Source organism: Aethalodelphis obliquidens, unplaced genomic scaffold (assembly GCF_003676395.1).
Source record: "Aethalodelphis obliquidens isolate GAN/ISIS:26980383/991018 unplaced genomic scaffold, ASM367639v1 scaffold40, whole genome shotgun sequence".
In the NCBI taxonomy this organism is placed as follows: domain Eukaryota; kingdom Metazoa; phylum Chordata; class Mammalia; order Artiodactyla; family Delphinidae; genus Aethalodelphis; species Aethalodelphis obliquidens.
Genome location: NW_020837984.1, coordinates 1,388,747 through 1,403,071, shown reverse-complemented (window position 1 = coordinate 1,403,071; position 14,325 = coordinate 1,388,747). Strand labels below are relative to the sequence as shown.

Here is a 14,325-nt window from a genome sequence, read left to right as displayed (position 1 = left end):
CCCACATGCCGTGGAACGACTGGGCCCGTGAGACATGGCCGCTGAGCCTGCGCGTCCGGAGCCTGTGCTCCGCAACAGGAGAGGCCACAGCAGTGAGAGGCCCGCGTACCGCAAAAAGAAAAAAAAAGAATTGGGTTGGGAGTCACCAGAGACTAAAGCCCTTCTACTTAGAAAGTCGTCACTGGATCTCTGGTTCACTGTCCCACCTCAGCCCCTCCACGTGCCCCTGGGAGGAGCTGACACCTGAGGTGGGGACGGGAGGGGGTGAAGGCTAGGCCTGGGGGCAGAGCTAGCAGAATCAGGCTGGTACCTGCAGTCGTCTCCTCCAGTGCTGACCACGTACTTGTCGTCATGAGAGAAACGGATGTTTGTCACGTGAGCCGAGTGACCGAAGTAACGCTTATGCTTGGCCTGTGAGCAAAAGTGAATGGAAGTGATTAAGAGACCCTGTTCCTTCAGCCACCATGGACCACTTCCAGGACTCAGTTCCCCCCTCCTAGGACCTCCCTTCACCCATGGGATGCCCATTGGGTCTGAACATCTCTGTGAGCAAGCCCTTCGCTGGCTTCCTGCCTCATTCCTGCCCCACTTGTGGCCACTCTGTCCCCCCTCCATCCTTCTGGCTTCCAGGACTTCCCCTCCTGAGGGAGAGGAAAGGGTTAGGTGTTGCCAAGTCTCCCCAGGGCTGTGACAAGATTCCTCTTGTTCTAGATTCTAGATGGCCGTGTAGATGTGGCCTCGATTTCCAGCCGACCGCAGAAGATCAGCCAGCCTGGAGGCAGTGCAGGGAGTTACTCTAAGGAAAACTCACAAATTTCTCTGTGCATGGGAAATCAAAGAGCTTCACGAGCCCAAAGTCGTCTCCCGTGACAATGTTCAGGCCAGCGTGGGTCACACACGCGCAGTTGACATCAGCCTTGTCTGCGTTTCGTGGCCAGATGCCAATGACTTCATCTCCCAGAATGCTGTTCCAATAGGAAGAGGTGTGAGACAGGTGGACAGGTGGGAAGGCTTCCTGCAGTCAGGCACCCTCTCCCAGGAACGAGAGGGGAATTCAGCATGGTCACGTGGCTCCTCCGGCAGGATGGCACCTGTCCCCTCCCGCTCTGAATACCTGGCCCAGGTCCTACTATTCTCTGCCCCAGTCCCTTTCACCCTAAAAAGAAAAGTTACCTCCATCTTTGATTCTCTCCCTCTTCCCTACGATGCTTCTGAGTATATGTAGCTTGGGAGAAGTGCGGGGCTCTCCAAGCTCACGGGTTGGTGGCCTCTTTTCCCTTGACGTGGCAGGGCCCTGCTGCTTACCCTGCTACCCGGCACTGCCGGCCCTCCCTCTCCCTCCCAGGGATTGCAGGAGGCCTCACTATACCACAGGGGGTCTGGCCAAGAGCTGGGGGATGGTTTCCCTTTGAACTTGCTAGATGGGGTTGGGGACGAGTAGGACAGATTACACAAAAAGAGGGACTTTGCATTTCAAAAGCCCAGGTCAGACCAAAGCCAGCGGCCCAGACTGGGAGCAAGAGGCCTCCCGCCCTGACCCCACAAAGGAAAGAGCTCTGTCTCTAAGCTGCTTCGGATCCCAGCCACACACAAACTTGGAGGCTGAGGCTGGGACGAGAGTCTCCCTTGTGACCTTTTCCTCCAGAAGAGCTTTCCTCCAGTCACCTTGTCCAGGAGGCCCAGGTGATCTTCTCAATGACCGTGGCTTCGGTGACCTGCTTCCCCAGGGGGACCTCATGCACCTGGCGCTTGTAGGCTCCTGTTGACACCTGCAAGTGGGAAGCAGCCAGGCCTATCAACTTTCTTTCCCGTCCAAAGGACTCCCCTTTGGGTGTATTGCTTCCCAACCTCTGCATCCCCAGGACTTTTCACCAAACCCAAGCTCAGCTCCAGGCTGCAAAGCCTGTGGTCAGCCCGCCGCAAAGTTCACATAAGCAGGGCGTTTTTCCCTCCGTTTTCTTGCTATTTTCCAAAGTCCTACGGCAGCTTCTCCAAGTGTGGTTCTTGAGCGGCAGCGTCAGCCTCAGCTGGACACTGATTAGAGATGCACGTTCTTGGGCCCCACCCTAGACCTACCTAGTCCGACAATCTGAGGGCGGGGCCCAGCAGGCTTTCACAAAGCCTCCAGGTGATTCTGGTGCGCGCTCACGTTTGGGAACCCCTGTTCTCAGAGAACCAAGGTCCTGTGCAACAGAGCTGAGGCAAGTCTTCTTATGGACAGCAGCTGACGGAGATGATTTCTGAAGTATTAGGACCTGATCCTGGCTTCTCTGGGAAACTTCTAGAGGCAATTGATCATTTTCCAGCCAACGGCCACTGCCTCCATCGCCAGCCCCCTCCCTCCCTGGGGTGCTAGACCAGCCACCCCAGATATCCCTGCTGTACAGGGATGAGCCGAGATCTTTCCCACATCAGGGCCTTCATGCAGAAGGCCTGGAACCATGTTCCCGCCACCCTTGGGTGGCTGACTCCTACACACCTTGCAGACCTCGGCTTAAACAGCACCGTATGGAGAGGATGTCAGTGCATCTATTTAACAACAGTCAGTGCCTGTTAAATGCTCCCGCAGGGCGCTATACTTTTCCTTCTCGGCACATAATCACAATTTGTAGTTATAGGTATATTTTGTGATGATTTGTTTAATGCTCGTCTTGTCCAGGACAAGGCAAGCTCCAGGAGAGCAGGGACCAGGCCCATTTCATACACCCAAAAGCCTGGCGTAGCGCCTGGTTCAGTCCACACTTGATGAATGAAGCGTCCTCTCTCCTTTCACAAAGACTACCTGACTCCAGGCTGGCTCACAAATGCATAATATTTGTTCAAAGTGCTGGAGAAAATCACTGTTCTATTTTCAGCTCTAAGTGCCAAGAGTGGGAGCCCTCGCGATCCCTCCCCGCTTGTCAGTCTCCCCGGGGGCCAGTGATGGGCTCTCACTCCAGGCTGGCTGACTGGAGTCTGAGTCCCGAGTTGGAGGGACCACACTACCCATGGGATGTGGAATTGAGATGAGTAAGTGTAAGAAGCAACACAGGCTTCTGTGCAGCCCCAGAGAACTAGGAATTAGGACGCCTTGAAGGGGTGGTGGTGAGAGGAGGCTCAAGATGATTAGGGCTTGTTTCCCGCTTTCCTGCTGAAGAATAAGTACTATTTTAAATTCTATTCAACTTCCTTAAGTTCTCTAAGCCTCTGTTTCTTCAGTTATAAAATAGGGAAACTAACAGTACTTAAACAGTTCCAGTGAACACATTTCCTGACACAGAGTAAGCACTGATTTCATAAAAGCCATTGTTTGTAATACTATTATTAACGGTTACCCCAGATATCAGTAAAGCCAAAGCATACCTGGATGTATTTGCCATCTGCAGAAAAATCCATCTGAATGACAAAGCTTGGGATATCTTTGCAGTAGCCGATGCGGTTCAGACTTGTGCCCTGAGTGAGGTCATAGAAGTCAACTGTGTGTCCAGAAGAACCAACAGCTAAGAATCTGCTGTCTGGGCTGATTCTAGAAAAAGCAATCCAAGAGCACAGTCCATGAGGAGGGCTGTGTAGGGCTGGTCAGGCATGAGGTCTGCTCTGGGACAGGCCTCCCAAGCTCAAAGGCAATTAGATCACACGTCATGATTCACGTGTGGTTAGCTTTTCCTAAAGTCTATGGAATTCGACAGCTTCTCTGGATCAAAACCCCCCGTAAGTAAGTAAATGGATGTGTGCAGTCTTTTGCAGAAGGCCTTTTAAGAGAAGTTTTTACCACACTCTTATGGAAATTAGCAAAGACATGTCTGAGAACTAACGTGTGAGAGGGTCTCCTTCCATAGCTGGCTCACTGAAAGGGACCCTCTCACAAGTGAGCTCTTCATTCCAGCCATGACCCTCCTGGAATGGGAACCATGGGAGGGAGAATGAATGCCCGCCTTTCTCCTCCCTGCCCAGACTGCCTGCTATGTACCTGATATCTTGGATAGCAGATTTCCGGTCTCGTTTCTTCCCCCAAACTTTCAGGCTGTTCACCAACAAGACGACAAACTCTCCATTCTTCATGCCAATGGCCACCATCTCCCCGTCAGGGCTGTAGGCTGCACACCTGGCCGCGTGGCCCAGGTTCACCTTGTTTAGCAGCTTCTACATTGACACAAAGTAATACCACCTGAGCCCTTGGCCGCCTCAGCTGGTCTCCAGGGGAAATCCTACACCCAGGCCAGAGCAGCCAGGCTGCCTCTAGGGAGGCTCCAAACCGCTTGCTTCTAATAGTAGGTGTCCCTGAGTGGCTGAGGGGGGGCAGTATGTTTTGACTGAGCAGCTGGAGAGACAACACGGTTTAGGACAGAGGTTGGCGAACTTTTTCTGTGAATGGGTTGGGAGTAAATATTTTTAGGCTTTGGAGTCCATATGGTCTCTCACAACCAGTCAGCTCTGCCAGTGAAGCACAAAGGCAGCCATGGACATCAACATAAACAAAAAGCATGGCTTACTTTGCAGAAACGGGCAGCAGGCAGACTTGACCCTTGGGCTGCAGCTTGCTGACCTCTTGCTCGGGGGAAGAGTTTGAGCTTCAGCATGTGTTAGTTCAGATCCCAGATCCTGGCTCTGTCCCTAGCTGGGTGTGTTTGGGTAAGTTACTTCTCCGTCTTGCCATGTGTAGAGAATCGATATTAGTATTGGTCTTGCAAGGTGTAAGCATTAACAATAGCATATATGAAGCACCGGGTATGTAGTGGGTGTTAATAAACATAATCCTTATGAACTAAGGAGTATAACCACCACACTTAGCCTTCTCCATGTCTGTTCTATGATCCTTACACTGAAAATATGACTGAAACATTTACTAGCCATTTTGTAATGAAACCAAGTCTTTTAATTATTAGAACTTTAGTACTTGTTTTACTATCAGCTAAGACTTGGTAACATTAATCTTCCCCCCCCCCGCCAGATTTCCTATTTGACATTTTTACTCCAGACAAGTTATTTTTTTGAAATTTTTTGTATTTTTAAATTGTTTTTCCAAATGCTAAGAGAAACCTTGTTGGGGTTTTGATTGAAATGTTCCATTTGGGAACATTTGACATTTTAAATCATTTTTAGTCTTCCCATCCAGGGAAGACATGATTTATCTCTTTGTTTTTTAGTTTTGTGGGTTCTTTCATGACAAGAGAATAATCATTCTCAATTATATTATTCCTGTACTATAAAGATTCATAGATGGATACACAGCTAAAAGAGATATATATAGAGAATGGGTGTGTGTGAACAGGACTTCTTTTATCATCAGTCCCTCTAACTTAATTGCTGCCCTGTGGCCGATCTCCTGCCCAGCCCCATCCCCCCTTCTGGCCTGACCCTGGCCGAACCTCCCCTCGCCCAGGGCTGTCACTGCTCCGAGGCCCACATGGGGCATCCGAGCCTGTGCAGCGTCGGCCCCTGACCTTGTCAGCCAGGTCCCAGATTCGGGCTGTGCCGTCGTTACTGGCAGAGATGAAGATGTCCTTGGAGGGGTGTGTGGCCAGGCCCCAGATCTCCCCTTCCATGTGTCCATCAATCAGGATGTTGGAAGCAGCATTTTTTTCACCAACTTCAATGATTTCTCCATCCTTGGTTCCCACTAAAATCTTTCCCTGTTGTAATCAAAACACTATTAGAAGAAAGACAAACACTATAGGATCCCACTCATATGAAGTACCTAGAATACTCAGATTCATAGAGACAAAGTAGAATGGTGGTTTCCAGGGACTGGGGAGATGGGGCAAAGGGAGTTATTGTTTATTAGACACTGAGCCTCCGTTTCACAAGATGCAAAATGTTCTGGGGAGGGGTGGTGGTGATAATTGCACAACTATGTGAATGTATTTAATACCACTGAATTGTACACTTAAAAATGGTTAAATGGTAAATTTTATGTTCTCTATATTTTGTCACAATTTAAAATAAAATAGTATAAAAAAACACTATTAGAGTAACTTGGGAAAGTGCCTTTGCTGGCACTGGTATTAAAATAGGAAGAGCCAAGAAGTGTTTTGTTCTTAGCCACTGATTTGCCATCCTTAAGCGAGCCCCTCACTTGGCCTGTACTCCCCCCGCCACCTTGGGGAGAGTTCCCCCAGAGCTCTCCATCATCTCGTCTCTGCTGAATGGTCCAGTGATTGCAAGCTCACTGCAGAGCGGGGCAGCCAGTTTCTGCTCTTGGACAGCCCAAACTCTTCCTAAGTTCTTCCTCGCACTGAACAAAATCCATCTCCAGATGACTTCTAGGTTCTGGGCCTCGTTCTGCCTTCATCTCCTGTCTAATTACCCTTCTGGATGATTGTTGTGTATCTATTTAAAAACAAAATTCCCAATTTTCAATTATGTAGACTCCAAATCAGGTTTGCCTTTTTAGTGGAGAGCATCTAGAAAGCAAATTCTTAGACTGATACCAATTCCAAAATATAAATACAAGGTATTAAATAGAGGTTAAGAGATTTGTTTTCAAGTGCTTCAGAATCTCCTGGGGAATTAAAAATAAAGAAGAAAAGGAAAACACACATCAAGGTCAAGGCCCCACTCCCCAGATTCTGACTTGGTGGCTCTGGATACGAGCCTGGATATCCATGTTTAAAAGACAAAAGCAAAACTCCACAGTTGTGTGTGATATTTAGCTCAGGTACAACTTGAAAACCAATGGCTTTGAGTCAGACAGTTTGGCAGTCCTTCCCCTTCCCGGCTGCGTACCCTTGGGCATGGGCAACTACTTAATATCCCTGTGCCTAAAATAACATTGTCTATAATAACAGCAGCTAACATCTACTGACTGTGGCCATGTGCCAGGCATAATGAAAGACGCTGTGCATGTATGATGCATGCAGTCCTAACAACCCGTGTGCTGGACACAGAAAGGATAAGCAACACAGCCAAGGTCACACAGCCAGTTCTCCCGGGTGAGTCACACTCTGCACCCAGGTCTGTCTGACTGTGCTAAGCTGCTTCCCCTCTGCACTAAGCCACACCTGGGAGGCTTGTTCTAAGGACTCAACCACTCAGCACAGGGCAAGTGTCCGGCTGGGAAGGTGCTGGACGAATTCTGGGCGTCGCTGGCAAAGGCCCGCCCCACCCGGTGCTCACTTTGCCGCGGCACACGGAGCGCACACACTCCACCAGCTGCCCCGTCTCCAGTTGGAAGGCCCGGCAGCGCTTCATCTCCTGGTCCCACAGTTTCACAGCACCTCCTTCTTTGGTCCTGAAAAAGATCAAGAATTTAGCACGTTAGCCCTCATCCTAAGACCGCCCAGGACCCTCCGCTGCCCTCTCTCCCTGTCATCTCCTCAAGGTCCCATCCCCTCATCCCCAGGCCCAGCAGGACAGACCCTCTGGGGTGGCCCCTTTCATAAGCCCTGCTGATGAGCTACCAGAACCCCTTGAACCTGCAGATTTCCTAGACTGCTTTCAAATGCCACCACCGTGGGAGGAAGGAGAATCGAAACCTAAAAAAATCAAAAAGCTATGTTTTTATTAGATCGAACGACGAAGAGAAATGTTTCTCCCACTTTGCAGCTTGGCTTTCACACGGTCCCGGTCTGCACTGGACGTCCGCCCTCTTCTCACCCCTCCTGCCTCCTCCCAAAGAGCCACTGACAGTAACACCTAATGGACAGCACAGTCACCTGGTCTGTTCGAGAACACCTCTCCGGTTTTTCAACTACCAAGGCACCACCTCTCTGACCCTTACGTCTGAAGCTTCTGACCCAGGGCCCTCTGGGAGAGACGGCAGACTCATCTCCATGATGCAGAAAAGACAGGAGAGTGAAAATCTGCATTTTCTCCAAGTTGGAGATGCTTCTGTCAGTTTCTCCCAAGACAATCCAAAAAGACCAGTTGTTCCCAGAGGAGTTCGGGCTTACGGCCGCTCTTTTCCACCGGTCACTATGAGCCCGTCCCGAAGGGTTGTGTACATTGTGAAGACGGGGCCTGTGTGAGCCTTGGCCACCAGCCGGACAAGGAAGTGGTCCTTCCACACGTAGACGTCGCCGTTGATGGCACCCGTGAAAGTGAGGTTGTTCTGTAAACAAAGGGACACCTTCCACACCAGGACACTTCCTGCAGCCCTCGAGAGGGTTCCCTCCCAGCCACCCACTCCACTGCTAAGGCAGCAGAGCCGGAGAAACATTAACACACTCAAATTGACCTTCTGTGCCAAGGGAAGGCGAAAGAATTCTCAAAAGAGCATATGGTAAGGAAATCACCTAGCTTTGCGGTGTTAGTTTTGGGAACAGTTGATTTCCCCACTGAGCACAGCTCCGCTTTTTAATGCACTTCTATTCTGTGAGCAGCCTCAGGTGACTGCAGGGAAGGGCGGGACCCCAGTCTTCAAGGAGACTTTCCTGGCCTCATCTACAAGGAGGGTAAATCCACACCTGGAGGACCAAGAGCTGGCTGTGTTCCAAAATTTCCCCAGGGGAGCTTGTGTTGGCTGAGGGCAGCCCACAGCCCGTGTGAGGGTGTCAGGGGATTTATGGCACAGGAGGACTGGGGGGAAAGGGATGCTGTCCAGTGGTGGAAATGCCCCTCAGCCTCTGTGGCCATCTAGCCTAGTCGGACAGGCCTGCAAGTCAATCTGGCTCTGGAATAATGAAACTCCAGCCCTGGGTTGGGGTCCTGCTTTTTTCTGATTAACATTTTGAGGGGAAGAATACAGTCAACTTACCCATCTGTGCTAAGGAAACAAAATAGTGGTTGCAAATAATCCAGTAAAGGAGATCTGTGGAAATGGCTTCCTTGCTGTTCACAGCTTCTAGGATATACCTGCCCCCCATGCCCATGCCCAGGGGTTCAGGGTCCCGTCAGGAAGCTTCTGTTGAAACTCACAGCACCGAAGGCCACGGAGAGCATCGTCTGCATCTTGGCAGCCTCCATGGACCCGATGACCCCTTTCTTATAAAGCAGGGCACTGCCTGCCAGGGTCCAGAACTTCATGTGCTTGACTCCGACAGACACAAACTGTGTGTCTGAGTCAGGGCGAAACTCCACCACGAATATGCGCTCCAGGTGGCCCCCTCGGCTAGCAACCTTGGCACCTGCGTGGGTGAGAGAGTCTGGTGAGGTGGGTCCTACGCTCCCGGGCCAGGCAGGGGAGCTGCAGCCCAGGACAGAGGGCTCTCTGTCCCAGCAAGGCCCAGGGCACACTTCTGGTTCCTTCTTCAGCCGCCCCCTCCCACCTTCAAACACTACTCCCCGGGTGGGAAAGAGACCTTGTCTGGGAAATTTCCAGAGCAGCAGGTGCTGCTAACAGAACCCCCAACCTAACTCTACCCCGTCCCCACAAGCCACGAGCCACATCCAGGCATCTGTGAACAGAGGAGGAAAGGATGGCCCAGGAGACAGAGGTTTCCAGATACGAGAAAAGGGCAAAACAGCTTAAGGGCATCCCCCGCCTTGCCACCTCCAACAGGATTCACCCCACAGGAAGCCGCAGCCTCCCCACAGTGCCACTGGAGACACATTCCTTCAGACTGTTGTTTTCTCCAAAATTCCTCTGCTTTTAATTTCTTTAGAAAGTTCCCCACATTCCTTTTTCTTTCATGGTTTTTAGGTTTAAAATGCTTACCTTTTATATTACTAGTTCTTTCCCTCAACCTAATTTATTTCTGTTTTTGATTTCTGTCCTGAGTTTTATTTAACCTTTGTCTTAATCAAACCTCAGTTCCACCATTTATCTGTACAACAATTTTGGAAAAATTATTTTAACCTCTCTGTGCCTCAGTTTCCTCATCTGTAAATTGGGGATAATAATAGTTCCCACTTTATAAGGTGTTGTGACGATTAAAAGAATTGATAAAAGGGAAGCCCTTAGAACAGGCTTGGTGCAGTGAGGGTTCTGTAAGCAGTAACTACAGTTAGTTATTTTTATTGCTCTTTTACCTCCTTTTAAAATCTCTGAGCTTCTAGTCTTATCCCATCTATTTTTAATCTCATCATTATTTTCCAGTCCTTGAATTTTTAATTTATTTTTTAACATCTTTATTAGAGTATAATTGCTTTACATTATTGTGTTAGTTTCTGCTGTATAACAAAGTGAATCAGCTATATATATATATATATATATATATATATATATACCCATATCCCCTCCCTCTTGCGTCTCCCTCCCACCCTCCCTATCCCACCCCTCTAGGTTGTCTCAAAGCACCGAGCTGATCTCCCTGTGCTATGCAGCTGCTTCCCACTAGCTATATACACTACCAAATGTAAAATAGATAAGTTCATGCCACTCTCTCACTTCTTCCCAGCTTACCCTTCCCCCTCTCCGGTTCCTCAAGTCCATTCTCTACATATGAGTCTTTACTCCTGTCTTGCCCTTAGGTTCTTCAGAACCGTTTTTTTTTTTTTAAGATTCCATATATATGTGTTAGCATACGATATTTGTTTTCTCCTTCTGACTTACTTCACTCTGTATGACAGACTCTAGATCCAGCCACCTCACTACAAATAACTCAATTTCGTTTCTTTTTATGGTTGAGTAATATTCCATTGTATATATCTGCCACATTTTCTTTATCCATTCATCTGTCGATGGACACTTAAGTTGCTTCCATGTCCTGGCTATTGTAAATAGTGCTGCAGTGAACACTGTGGTACACGACTCTTTTTGAACTATGGTTTTCTCAGGGTACATGCCCAGTAGTGGGATTGCTGGTCACATGGTAGTTCTATTTTTAGTTTTCTAAGGAACCTCCATACTGTTTTCAACAGTGGCTGTATCAATTTACATTCCCACCAACAGTGCAAGAGGGCTCCCTTTTCTCCACACCCTCTCCAGCATTTATTGTTTGTACATTTTTTGATGATGGCCATTCTGACTGGTGTGAGGTGTTACCTCATTGTAGTTTTGATTTGCGTTTCTCTAATGATTAATGATATTAAGCATCCTTTCATGTGTTTGTTGGCAATCTGTACGTCTTCTTTGGAGAAATGTCTCTTTAGGTCTCCTGCCCGTTTTTGGATTGGGTTGTTTTTTTTTTTTAATATTGAGCTGCATGAGCTGCTTGTATATTTTGGAGATTAATCCTCTGTCAGTTGCTTCATTTGCAAATATTTTCTCCCATTCTGAGGGTTGTCTTTTCGTCTTGTTTATGGTTTCCTTTGCTGTGCAAAAGGGTTTTAAGTTTCGTTAGGTCCCATTTGTTTATTTTGGTTTTTATTTCCATTTCTCTAGAAGGTGGATCAAAAAGGATCTTGCTGTGATTTATATCATAGAGTGTTCTGCCTATGTTTTCCTCTAAGAGTTTTATGGTGTCTGGCCTTACATTTAGGTCTTTAATCCATTTTGAGTTTATTTTTGTGTATGGTGTTAGGGAGTGTTCTAATTTCATTCTTTTACATGTAGCTGTCCAGTTTTCCCAGCACCACTTACTGAAAAGGCTGTCTTTTCTCCATTGTATATTCTTGTGTCCTTTATCAAAGATAAGGTGACCATATGTGTGTGGGTTTATCTCTGGGCTTTCAGTCCTGTTCCATTGATCTATATTTCTGTTTTTGTGCCAGTACCATACTGTCTTGATTACTGCAGCTTTGTAGTATAGGCTGAAGTCAGGGAGCCTGATTCCTCTGGCTCCGTTTTTCTTTTTCAAGATTGCTTTAGCCATTTGGGGTCTTTTGTGTTTCCATACAAATTGTGAAATTTTTTGTTCTAGTTCTGTGAAAAGTGCCATTGACAGCTTGATAGGGATTGCACTGAATCTGTAGATTGCTTTGGGTAGTATAGTCTTTTTCACAGTATTGATTCTTCCAATCCAAGAACATGGTATATCTCTCCATCTGTTTGTACCATCTTTAATTTCTTTCATCAGTGTCTTATACTTTTCTGCATACAGGTCTTTTGTCTCCTTAGGTAGGTTTATTCCTAGGTATTTTATTCTTTTTTGTTGCAATGGTAAATGGGAGTGTTTCCTTAATTTTTCTTTCAGCTATTTCATCATTAGTGTAGAGGAATGCAAGAGATTCCTGTGCATTGATTTTGTATCCTGCTACTTTGCCAAATTCATTGATTAGCTCTAGTAGTTTTCTGGTAGCATCTTTAGGATTCTCTATGTATAGTATCATGTGATCTGCAAACAGTGACAGCTTTACTCCTTTTCTGATTTGGATTCCTTTTATTTCTTTTTCTTCTCTGACTGCTGTGGCTAAAACTTCCAAAACTATGTTGAATAATAGTGGTAAAAGTGGGCAACCATGTCTTCTTCTTGATCTTAGTGGAAATGGTTTCAGTTTTTCACCATTGAGAATTATGTGGGCTGTGGGTTTGTCATATATGGCCTTTATTATGTTGAGGTAAGTTCTCTCTGTGCCTACTTTCTGGAGAGTTTTTATCATAAATGGGTGTTGAATTTTGTCAAAAGCTTTTCCTGCATCTACTGAGATGATCATATGGTTTTTCTCCTTCAATTTGTCAATATGGTTTATCATATATATGGATTTGCCTATATTGAAGAAACCTTGCATTCCTGGGATAAACCCCACTTGATCATGGTGTATGATCCTTTTAATGTGCTGCTGGATTCTGTTCGCTAGTATTTTGTTGAAGATTTTTGCATCTATGTTCATCAGTGATATTGGCCTGTAGTTTTCCTTCTTTTCAACATCTTTGTCTGGTTTTGGTATCATGGTGATTATGGCCTCATAGAATGAGTTTGGGAGTGTTCCTCCCTCTGCTATATTTTGGAAGAGTTTGAGAAGGATGGACTTAGCTCTTCTCTAAATGTTTGATAGAATTCGCCTGTGAAGCCCTTTGGTCCTGGGCTTTCATTTGTTAGAAGATTTTAAATCACAGTCTCAATTTCAGTGCTTGTGATTGGTCTGTTTATATTTTCTATTTTTTCCTGGTTCAGTCTTAGAAGGTTGCGTTTTTCTAAGAATTTGTCCATTTCTTCCAGGTTGTCCATTTTATTGGCATACAGTTGTTTGTAGTAATCTCTCATGATCCTTTGTATTTCTGCAGTGTCAGTTGATACTTCTCCATTTTCATTTCTAATTCTGTTGATTTGAGTCTTCTCCCTTTTTTTCTTGATGAGTGTGGCTAATGGTTTATCAATTTTGTTTATCTTCTCAAAGAACCAGCTTTTAGTTTTATTGATCTTTGCTATTGTTTCCTTCATTTCTTTTTCATTTATTTCTGATCTTTATGATTTCTTTCCTTTCGCTAACTTTGGGGTTTTTTTGTTCTTCTTTCTCTAATTGCTTTAGGTGTTAGGTTAGGTTGTTTATTTGAGATGTTTCTTGTTTCTTGAGGTAGGATTGTATTGCTCTAAACTTCCCTCTTAGAACTGCTTTTGCTGTTTCCCATAGGTTTTGGGTCGCCGTGTTGTCATTGTCATTTGTTTCTAGGTATATTTTGATTTCCTCTTTGATTTCTTCAGTGATCTCTTGGTAATTTAATACTGTATTGTATAGCCTCCATGTGTTTTTTTTTTTTTTTTACAGTTTTTTTCCTGTAATTGGTATCTTGTCTCATAGTGTTATGGTCAGAAAAGATACTTGATATGATTTCAATTTTCTTAAATTCACCATGGTTTGATTTGTGACCCAAGATATGATCTATCCTGGAGAATATTCCATAAGAACTTGAGAAGAAAGTGTTTTCTGTTGTTTTTTGGATGGAATGTCCTATAAAAATCAATGAAGTCCATCTTGTTTAATGTGTCATTTAAAGCTTGTGTTTCCTTATTTATTTTCATTTTGGTTGACCTGTTCATTGGTGAAAGTGGGGTGTTAAATTTCCCTACTATAATTGTGTTACTGTCGATTTCCCCTTTTATGGCTGCTAGGATTTGCCTCATGTACTGAGGTGTTCCTACATCGGGTGCATAAATATTAAAAATTTTATATCTTCTTCTTGGATTGATCCCTTGATCATTATGTAGTGTCCTTCTTTGTCTCTTGTAATAATCTTTATTTTAAAGTCTAGTTTGTCTGATAAGAGTACTGCTACCCCAGCTTTCTTTGATTTCCATTTGCAAGGAATATCTTTTTCCATCCCCTCACTTTCAGTCTGTATGTGTCCCTACGTCTGAAGTGGGTCTCTTGTAGACAGCATATATATGGGACTTGTTTTTGTATCCATTCAGCCAGTCTATGTCTTCTGGTTGGAGCATTTAATCCATTTACATTTAAGGTAATTATCAATACGTATGTTCCTATTACCATTTTCTTAATTGTTTTGGGTTTGTTATTGTACGTCTTTTCTTTTTCTTGTGTTTCCTGCCTAGAGAAGTTCCTTTAGCATTTGTTGTAAAGCTGGTTTGGTGGTGCTGAATTCTCTTAGCTTTTGCTTGTCTGTAAAGGTTTTAATTCTCTGTCGAA

General features: G+C 45.8%; 1 protein-coding gene across 1 annotated transcript in view; it reads right to left on the bottom strand.

Annotated features, from left to right (window-relative positions):
* The window catches only part of EML6 (EMAP like 6), a 280,775-nt gene that overhangs the window by 3,537 nt on the left and 262,913 nt on the right, over positions 1-14,325 (bottom strand). Inside the window, exons 33-41 of the mRNA XM_027131630.1 lie at positions 8,836-9,044; positions 7,872-8,029; positions 7,096-7,210; positions 5,424-5,612; positions 3,950-4,122; positions 3,343-3,505; positions 1,666-1,769; positions 812-965; positions 311-411 (exon numbers count right to left, since the gene is read on the bottom strand). Of these exons, the coding sequence (XP_026987431.1) occupies positions 311-411; positions 812-965; positions 1,666-1,769; positions 3,343-3,505; positions 3,950-4,122; positions 5,424-5,612; positions 7,096-7,210; positions 7,872-8,029; positions 8,836-9,044 (1,366 nt within the window). The remainder of the gene's footprint in view (positions 1-310; positions 412-811; positions 966-1,665; positions 1,770-3,342; positions 3,506-3,949; positions 4,123-5,423; positions 5,613-7,095; positions 7,211-7,871; positions 8,030-8,835; positions 9,045-14,325) is intronic.